Source organism: Corvus kubaryi, unplaced genomic scaffold (genome assembly GCF_017639235.1).
Source record: "Corvus kubaryi isolate FWS band 111438036 unplaced genomic scaffold, C.kubaryi_AGA036_p1.0 37396, whole genome shotgun sequence".
Classification (NCBI taxonomy): domain Eukaryota; kingdom Metazoa; phylum Chordata; class Aves; order Passeriformes; family Corvidae; genus Corvus; species Corvus kubaryi.
This window is the reverse complement of record NW_024581135.1, coordinates 26,220,133-26,230,135: the sequence shown is the minus strand read 5'-3', so window position 1 is coordinate 26,230,135 and position 10,003 is coordinate 26,220,133. Positions and strand designations below refer to the sequence as shown.

The 10,003-nt window shown below is 47.2% G+C and overlaps 1 protein-coding gene across 3 annotated transcripts in view; it reads left to right on the top strand.

Annotated features, from left to right (window-relative positions):
- Nucleotides 1-3,539: 3,539 nt before the first annotated feature.
- KLF7 (Kruppel like factor 7) overlaps nt 3,540-10,003 on the top strand; it is a 66,360-nt gene continuing 59,896 nt past the window's right edge. For 2 of the 3 annotated variants that reach the window (XM_042040556.1, XM_042040558.1), the window contains exon 1: nt 3,768-4,156. In XM_042040556.1, the coding sequence (XP_041896490.1) occupies nt 4,055-4,156 (102 nt within the window). In that variant the 5' untranslated portion in view covers nt 3,768-4,054. Of the gene's footprint in view, nt 3,622-3,767; nt 4,157-10,003 lie in introns of those variants that run through there. The other variant, XM_042040557.1, reaches the window with a different exon arrangement.

Sequence of the window (10,003 nt, the reverse complement as noted above, 5' to 3'; positions counted from 1 at the left end):
GTTTCTCAGAGAAAACAGTGAAGCCACCTTTCCTCTTTCTCTTGAAGAGCAGGAGCAAGGAAATACTTTCTTTCTTTTCACTAGGACTAACTGCTCTCAGTGCCTTAATGTCAAAAATAAAACCACCTCCCCTTTCCAGGTGCCAAAGTGCACTGGTGCTATAGCACAACCAGGCATAGCACTTCCCTGCATATTCTAACATTTCAGCAAGTCACAGGAATGATGAAGTCTTCTCCCATTGCAAGCATTTCTTTACCTGCTATGGGACAAATCTGTGCTCTGGCTGAAATGCCTGTCCTTCCTCCCTGTAGGTTGAGCCTGCCCCCTTTGCTTGAATTTTTGTGTAGTCCTCTATGCCCTTGAGCCCAGCTGTGTAGCAGTGGGGAGATATCGCTCCTCCTCCACATCTGATTGCGTTGCTCTCTGTGATGGGTGGCGTGGTTGGGCCAGAGCAGGGAAAGTGGCAATCTGCCAGGAGAAAGGTCAGTACAGCCTGGGAAACGAGAGCTTGGCAGAAATCGCCCTCCGTTACCTCGGGGTTAGCACAGGTAGACGCCACCTCCAGGGCTGGACTAACGGTTTTATACCCAGAGTACCACCACATTCATTTCTTGTCTAGGCTTTTCTACTTCTGCCAAGTGACGACCCCATTCTGCTTTCTTGACTGACCTCCAAAGCAGAGTATCTGAGACAATAAAAATGCAATGTCTGCCTGGAAACCACCCAGGCAAGCGGCCAGATCTGTAGCCCAGCTCTTCACCTCAAGGCTCACAGCCAAAATCCTGCCCTCAGACACAATTCCTCCTGAATCCAGCCAGAGAAGCAGAGCAGCATCTGCTCATCAGATCTGGCCACCAGTTACAGTGCAACCTGGGCACAGTCTGGACTCTTTGGTGGTGTAGAGCAGCTGAGCTCCACAACTGAGAACAACCTTTTCCGTGAGGGTGGAAAACTGGCAGTTCCTACAGGACATGCTTTCAGTAGAAAGATCAGGATAAGATAGACAACTAGAAAGATTTTAATTGAGTCAAATGAAAACTACTCAGTGGCAAGCAGAGGCGACTATCAAGCAGAGAGGACTCCTGGGCTGCCTGTACATTGAGTTTTGCAGTAAACCAAAGCATGAGCAACCCATAGCTTGCACAGGCCAGGATAGAGGGGAGCTTGGACATCAGACCACTAACATTTCTATATATTAAAATGGTAGTTATGCTTAACAAGGTCAGAAATAAAGCACCAAAATGTTTTTCAGCTATGGGAATTACAGAATTCAAAGACAAAAAGCTTAAGACATTTAGATATTTAAGTAGCTGAGAGCATAAACCTTCACTGCTTTTGTCCTTTCTTTCCTCACCTAGGTCAGAAAAGCTTCTGCATATGCATTCAGCCTTGTTCTGACAAGCTGTTAAGGATAAATGCTTATAGACAGCTTTTTCTGAAACAGGTATTTCTTGTGCAACCCTCTCAGTACAGGAGTCTGTTATGATACCCAAGTGCTGCTTCTTTCCACATCTGACCACCTTTGTCAAGTTCTCTCCTCTGCAGCCTCTAAAAGTTTTCCCTTCCCAAGGTGCCCAGGAAAGGTGTTGCTTTGCCAGATTGAGGCATGCTTGGAATGGGTAACGATGGTCTGCAAGACCTCTCCAGCAGTGCTTGCTGCGCTAACCTTCCCTCTCATCTTCCTACTAACACATACATTTACACATTTATGGGTATATTTATGAGAAAGAGTAGTTTATTATTCATGTCCAGCCTCATACACAGCTTCTCTGCTAAGCTAAAGATGCCAGGAATGGTTCTGTTTGAGACAGCCTATGGCTCCCCAGGTGAAGGCTGGGGATGGCATCATTTTCACAAGCAGCTCACAGGAGACTTTCTACGTCAAGGGAGCTGCCCTTGGACTGTCCAGACCTGCAGCCTCAGGTCAGCACCTGAGCGACAGTTCCCACAAGCCATCCTGCTGCTTCTTCGATGCAACTATGAAGTGGTTTTGTAGTGGTGAGATCATTTATTTGAGAAAATTGCCTATGTCCAGTTCTTTCCTGATTACTGCAGTTCTTCACCAACAGCTTCATTTCCCCTTTTCCCTCTACATTTTGACTCCTCAGACTAGAGAGGTGCTTACTCTGCTTCATTCTTCTTCATAGCACCTACAAGAATTTGGGATTAGTGCAGCCATTATCTAGGCTTTCTTTAGAGGTTTATTCTGACAAGCCTTCTTCAAATACGGTTTTCAAAATTGTTAACACAGACCCAGTTTTGGAAAAGGCACTGTCTTCCTTGCCAGGAAAAAAACATACCACAAACTAATTGGCACTGACACATTCTGCTGCCCCATGCTTTCACATCAGTCTGACTGGGACACCTGGGAAGACATGTGTCTGTGCTAGCGGCGCTGCACCAATTCACACCAGCCAAGGCCTGGCCCTGGCACGCTCATCCAGGCGCAAAAGGAAGAAAATAGCAAGGAGAGACATCTTAGTCATGGCAAGGAAAGTGTGATGCAACTGCTCTACAAGGAGATAGTTTAGCAATCCCTGGCAGCATCTGCTTGCCCTGATATCCAGTCCAACTTACAGTGCCGACAACCCACCATTAAAGGGCACCAGAGGGACATTCATCCAGCAGCCTGGCAGCCAGATACAGCCCTGGAAATGCAACCGATGGGACCATAGGGCCCTCTGAATGTGAGGGCAACAAAGAGAACATATTTCTTCTATTACTGGAAGCCCCTCCCCACACCCATCATCTTCAAATGAGCACACTCAGTTCTGCAATCCTTCCAAAAGCAGAAATGCAACCCTGCCCAGTGCCAGAGTGATTTTGGGGAAGCTCTACACCACACTAACCATTTAAGGTCAAACAGCTCATTAGCCAACCCAAACTAGCACTCAGAGAGGGCTCAGCTCACATCTAAGCCTGATTAAATGCCATGATAGATGCCTTAGTAACCACACGTGCGTTTCTGGGGACAGCCTGACTGGACCAGCACTCAGAAGCTGGGCTACTGTGGTCTGCCCACACAGGCACCGTGCACATGCTCCTGATGCTGGTGCTCCTGCTCACGGTGTATTCCCACTCCTACTCCTTCCAACACCCTCATCAGCCGCACACCTTTCCCCGGCCACCTGTGACTGGTCTGGCCATCCTCAGCCTCGGGGACTTGAGCGCTAGAGGCTGGGGAGAGGCACAGGACTGCACGTAGGGAGGGAAGGGCAGGGGGGTCCGGCAGGCACCGCCTGTGAGGCAGCCTCAGCCCGGTACTCAGCCCGCCCCCAGCCCGACCGCGGCCACCGCGCGCCGCCCCGCGCTCTGCCGCCACCTCGCGCCTCGCCGCCCTCTTATATAGCGCCCTAAAAATAGCTCGCCGCGCGCCGCCTCGCGAGCCCCGGGGAAGGGGCGGGAGCAGCGCTGCCGGCCAATCGCCGCCGGCGCCGGCGCCCCGGCCACGCCCCCCGCGCCCCGAGCGGCGCCGCCATTGGGCCGCAGGGTCTTCAGGCGCGCGGCGGGCCCGCCCCTCCCGCCCCGCCGTTTACCCTACATGGCCACGCGCTGCCTGAGTGGGGCCGCGCGGCTGCGCGCGCGGGGGGGGCCGGGCCGGGCTGGGATTGCTGAGGGAGGGTGAGAGGGAAGCGGGGAGGGAAGCGGCGTGAGGGGGGGGCGGGATGTGGGATGTGGTGTCCCGAAAATAAAGAGGGGAGGGGGCGGTGGGGAGGGCGGTCGCGAGCGCGCATGGCCGCGGTGCGGGGCTGCGCGGAGCGCGGCGGGGACGTGCCCCGGTGCGGCGGCCGCGGGGTGCTCGGTGCGCGCCGGCGCCGCTCGTCCTCCTCGGCCCGGCCCCCGAAGCTCGCCGTCCCTCCGCGCTGATCCTCTTTCTCTCTCTCTCTTTTTTTTTTTAAAGTGTGACTGAAACAAAACAAAGCCAAAGGGACGCTGGATCTATCATTGGTTGATTTTCCTCCTCCTTTTTTTTTTTTATGATCAAAAACAACCCCCCACCCGAGCAAACAAACACACACAAAAGCAGAAAGAAAGGGTCTTGCTCAGCAGCAGCATGGATGTCTTGGCTAGTTATAGTATATTCCAGGAACTCCAGCTTGTCCACGACACCGGCTACTTCTCAGCTTTGCCATCCTTGGAGGAAAACTGGCAGCAGGTGAATCATTTAAATTACTCCTGTAAATCTCTTAAGCGCAGACAGTCGATGCATTGAGGCTGCATTTCTGACTTTATTTTATTTTTGTTCTTTATTTTAGGGTTGGGTTTTTTTGGTGGTTTTTTTTTTTTTTTTTTTTTCCGCGTGGGTAGACCTTTAAATCTCTGTATTTTTTACCATGACAAACTGAGCAGTCCATTCAGATCTGTCTGCCTTCAGTCCTTTCTGAGCACACCCGACAGTACCTGAGATCCGGTGGCATTCTTTAGGGTTTTGTTTTTATGATGACTGCTATTTTATTTTTGAGCTTAGATTTTTTTTGTTTGTTTGTTTTGTTCTTTTAAACAAGCCTGATCACTTCTAGCCAGTGCTGGCAGCTGGTGGAAATGGAATAGATCATTCTTATTTTCAGGTAATTAGTATACGTCAATAAAAATCGTAGCTTAAGTCGGAGGTGGAGGGTGGGCAGGTGTGTGGCAACACTAGGAAAAGCTTTAAGGCTAAGTTCAGTAACTAGGAATGTGACTTATTTTTCTTTTTTTTTTTTTTTTTTCCCTTTTTCTTGGAAGATGGGTAGAAACACACACTTCTTGCTGTCTTGAAACAATGACGCCTTAGGCTGGTTCCAGTAACCAGTGTGTTTTGAGGCACTGTAGGGTTAATATGCAGACAGAATAAGGATAAAGATGGAAATCAAGTATTACAAATGTATTAAAATGATGACTGGTAGCGTGAATACAAGTAAGACCAAGGGGAAGAGTAGGTTACAGAGAAGAGCTGTATAAAATACTCTATGAATCCAGTTGTTAACTATAAATAGTTATCAGCTGGGATATTGAGGGAAAAGGAAAGACAGCATTCCTATTTACGGCCAAATGTTGTGAGATAGTCCTGTTTCTTGATGTGATTTTCTGGCAGAGGTGATACACCAGGCGAAATTCTGGAAACTGGTGTCTCTTTAAAAGAAAAAAAAAAAACAAAAAAACATCTGCTGGTGGGTAGAAATAGTGGAGTGTGGCTGGGATGACATGTGGTGCTATTGCAGCGCACGGACCCGTGGCACTATCAGAGTGAGAATAACGAGCCCCTGGATTTCATCTTGCCAGCCTTCACCTGAGTCTTGGCTAGTGTGAGGGTAGCCTGTGTTAGGTCTCCAGTAAGTGACAGTTTGGGATGTTCATTTAATTTTTCCTTAGAAGTGTGTATGGGTAGAGATGTAGATGGCAGAGCTTCTGGGGAGTACTCGGGCTGTAGCATTGTCAGCCAGCTGGACCGGGGCTGGATCTTTAAAGGTTTACCGTAGTAAAATCGTTTTGGCTTCAGCTTTGTATGTGTGTGCACACAAACCAGAGGTTTATTGTCAGCTACAGGGTGAACACATTCAGGGTTTATTTTGCAAAATGACCGATCCAACTTTGCTTTATCCTCCAAGGGGGAGGGGATGCTTTTTGTTATTAATATTCAGTGCACACATCCATGATGGTCACATCTGCTTTCCTTTTATATTTTTAACATGCTAATTAAACTGAAGAGGTTAATATAATTTAATTAAAAAAATATTTCATAGCGTCATTGTTGGATTGGTTGCATATTTGGTTGCATATTAGTAACAGTCCAAATGGTCCAAAGCGACATAGTGTGTTGACATAGCCAGCATGCTTTAGGCAGTGCTGTGAGTGACACTCTGTCTCCTTCTGCCTTCTTTTATGTGTGGAAGAGCAGCAGTCTGTTTTATACAGTATCATGTACCTACCCAATCCCAGTGTTACCATTGCAGAATTTAAAGTCATGCTCCTGGTTTAACCCCATTGATTATCCACGTATGCTTAAAAAGAGAAGCTGAAAATAATTTGCTACGTTTTCCCTTATTTCCTCTCAAATCCTGCAACCAGTGCCCAATGTTTCATAATGCATCCTGTATTTATGGTTTGTTCCCCTGTTGCTGCCTCGACTCTCCTTGCAAACAACAGGCAGCAAAACTGATGTGTCAGTGGTGGGAGCAGCTGAAGCTGGCTGTGCAGAGACCATGCTGTTACACAAGCTTGGCAGACCCACTGACACAGAGACCCCAATTTAATTCTTCTAAATCGCTTGCAGTGTAATCAGGTCTTGGGGATTTATTTATTTTAGGCGAACTGTAGGAACTTTGAGACAAAGAATGTGTGTGTTTCTAAAGTATCCTTTAAAACTAAAGGCTATATAGTTGAGACACCAGGGGAGAGAGCTGACAGGGCAGTGACTGATCCCTGTGGGATGTGTTATAAGTGGGAAACAGCAGCTTTAATTTGGAGCAAAACCACTTGAACAAGTCTTGCCTCTGGTCCAATGGTGCCATACATGAGCTTCACAGAGGCTCCAGGGCAGTGCTTCTCCCAGCAGCAAAGCAGCACCCCAGGAGATTACTTCAATCTCTTAAAAAGGCAGGGGTTGAGGGGGAAAATAGTTGTGTGGGTTAAGAGCAAGCTTCCTTATCATGTTGTGAGCCCCAGTTTTGTGATTAGCAGCTACTAGTGCATGATGTGCAGAGGTTAGTCAGTGCCAGGTCCTGCTCTGAGAAACGATGCTTACTGGGGTACCGTGAAAGATGCACCTGCCCCACTGAAAATCAGAGCATGCCTTGGGGTGAAAGTGTTGACAGAGTCCTGTCTTCCTTTTCTCGTGAGCCTGGACAACAGTCTGGTAGCTGCTGACTGAGGAATATACAACTGGGCCAGTTGCTCGTATTTTGGGTTGTGAAACACCCATTACTCACGGAGGGCACTGACAGCACAGGCAGGTTGCTAAATGCTTGCACACAGTCAGCTGATCGCCCATCTTTCCTTCCCACTGTAAGAGGAATGTGAACAAGTTCAGTATCTCTGCTTTTGATAATCAGTGCTGGAGTTGAATGAGTGTAACCCAGCAATATGTACAAAACAAACAGATTTTGTGTAGGAACAGACTGTCTCCTTTTGTGTAGGTTTCTTTTTTAGAAGGCAGAAATACAGACAAAAAACCCCTTGTTCCACCCTGGACATAGTTTGCATTGTGGAAGTGGAGATACCTGAAGTGGAAGCTGGAAATGAACCTGTCGTGTTTTTGATGGTTTTTTAAAACGCATGTTGGGAAGGGAGAGCTTGGTTTTTAGGCAACAAAAGCTGAGCTCATCTCTGAACTTTGGGTGCGCTCCTTCAGGCAAAACACTTCAGAGGTCAGGAGGATTTTTTCTTGGGGTGGGGACGTCAGAATCTAATGAGTAATCAATAGCACAATTTCATCAGGAGAGAGAACTTTGTTTAGCTTTTCCAGCAGTGTTGAGCTTCTGTGGCACTGAGTAGGGATTAAAGGAAAAGGTGGGCTTTGTGCACTGGTAAATGAGTCGTTTGCTCTAAGTCAGCTGGCTGGTACCTCAGCATCTGTGTGTTTCTGCCTGGTGCTTCATCCTGGCTCTGATTGAACCGTCCTAGTTCTCTCTGTCCCTGTGAGCTGACTCTGCAGTTCAGGACCAGGGCGGGGGGAGATTTCAGCACCTGCGTGGCTGCTGCGCTGCTGCAGGAGGACCTCTGGCCACGTACGCCATTGCTCTGGGATGGCTGTCTCATGTGGCATCCCCGAGATTGGAGCCGGACTGCTGGGAGAGACAGCACGAGGCTGAAGAGCGCCTCATTACTCTGCAGAGGAAGGAAGTGGGTAGGAGGCTGTTTTTGAGGGAGGTGACTCTGAGGAGCATAGCCTGTGCAGCTGCACATGGTCCCACTTTGTGTGCCAGGCTGCAAAGAGGGGGAGAGCGGGGCTGAGAATTTGGAAGGGGTGGACATGGAGCTTGACTCTGTTCTACCTGCTGGGCCTTCACAATGTCATTTAGGGGGTCACTGAAAGATAAGGGTGCAGAAGGCATCTTTTGTAATCAGATACGCCTTTTTGTAGGGGTGACATTTTAAACATACCTATTGTCCTTCTCTGTAGGCCTCTTGGTGGACTCTCAACTCACCATCCTATTGTGAAACAGGGGTCTGATCAGGAGACATTTTGGGGCTGCTGTCATATTCTGTGGGGGCTGCAAGGCACCCTCTAGCATGGCTGTTCCCATAATGTCAGAATATGGGAGCACAAAGAGCAGGTGGATGCACAGAGTCATCGTGTGCAGCTGATGCAGCTGTATGAAAACAGCAAGGCTTAGGTGCCAAACTCTGGTTTATTCTGAAGGAGATAGCTTTTCCCACGTGTGTCAGCAGGCAGCACAGGTCTAATTGGCTGGCAGAAGTGGAAATGGCATTATATTGTTTGCTGATAACCATTGCCTGATAACATTTCCTTTTGCCTTGGCTGACCCAGCTGCTCTCAGCTGCAGCAAACAATGATCCTTTCAAGAAAGATGCACATTTCCTGTAAAGCATAGGATCGAGGAAGCCTTTGTTTTGCTGCTGACCCTTTCATATAGCCTTCTTTGCCTGTTTTTAATCAATTCTTCAAGCCTCAGTTTCCCTCTTTCTGAAGTGACTGACAACAGCAATGCTAAGGCCTAATGGTTTTTGTGGAGCTCGGAAGGCTGAGTTTTGACTCATTCTGGAAAAGGGCTTTGAGATCCCTGTGCTGTGTGAGAGAGTATCCCAAGGTGACTAATCTAGCAGAATTCTTACATCTTAATGCTGACTTTTGCTTGGCAGACGGGGTCATTTTCAGGCCTATAGGAAAAATTTCCACTCCTACTGGAAAGGAATAAATCACACTGAAGAACATTCCTGCCTCCCCATCATCTCCATTGTTCTAGTTTAATGGCATAGTTGGCCACTACATAAACTAAACCATCTCTTTTAATATTGCTATTTCATCTTGGTTCCAGTCACAGTGTAACACATTTCTTAAGTGCTTATAGTATATCATGCCTCTTGAGAATAACTTTCAGAAATGGTTGACTTCCAAGAACAGCCACATGTGTAATGCAGTGTATTTCAGACTCCGAACGCCGCTCCATTTATACCTGCAGCCCCTCTGCTGGCTCCATGTGCTGAAAGCATACTCCTGTCACCTTACAGAAAGAGATGGACAAAGAGAGGAAAGACAAACCTGAAACTGCTGTCTCTATTGTTACATTTCTTAATTACAGAATCTGTTGTTAAAAGTGATTATTTCTTGGTATTCTGAAAGCATACAGTCCCGCAATCCATGTTACGGGTTTTAGAATAGCAGATTATGTGAATGACTTGTGTCAAGTGATTTTGAAATGGGGTAAATACCTTTAAGCAATGCACAATCATAATGTGGGTACTCAACTAGAAAATATTTTCTCTTGTTTGGGATGCTTAAATCTACCCTCCCCCAAGCCCGTACATTTCTCTATGTCCTATTGAATAGGCAATGCATAGATTAGAATAGGCTACATGAAAATCATGATATATAGCTAGTCTGCAGTGTGATACTTCCATGTGGAAATGGCAGAAGGTTTTCAGTTCCAGATAGTAATTTCACATTTAGGCTCTCCAGAGTTGAGGCAAATGGTATCTTCTGGATATTGTTGGGGGATTTTTTGAGGCTTTGTCAAATAATTCTCCACTGAGAAACATCCAGTGTGTTGTTTCTCCATTCTGTATTAAGAAACATAGAGAAGCAAGAAGGAAGCTGCTTCTCTTTGATTGTAGCTGCGTATGAACGACCTTGATTGGACTGGTCCTTATGAAACAAAGGGATTTTGCTCGTTGACTGAGCAATATTGGTGTTTAGTACATTAAGCAATGGGGTAGTAGTACACCTCATCTCCTATCAAGTTTGTCACATTCTGCAGAGGGGAAGAAAAACTGTGGGTTTATGATCGTCATGCTCAAAACCTCACTAAAAGTTATACGCAGGTATTGTAATTGGTGTCAGTTT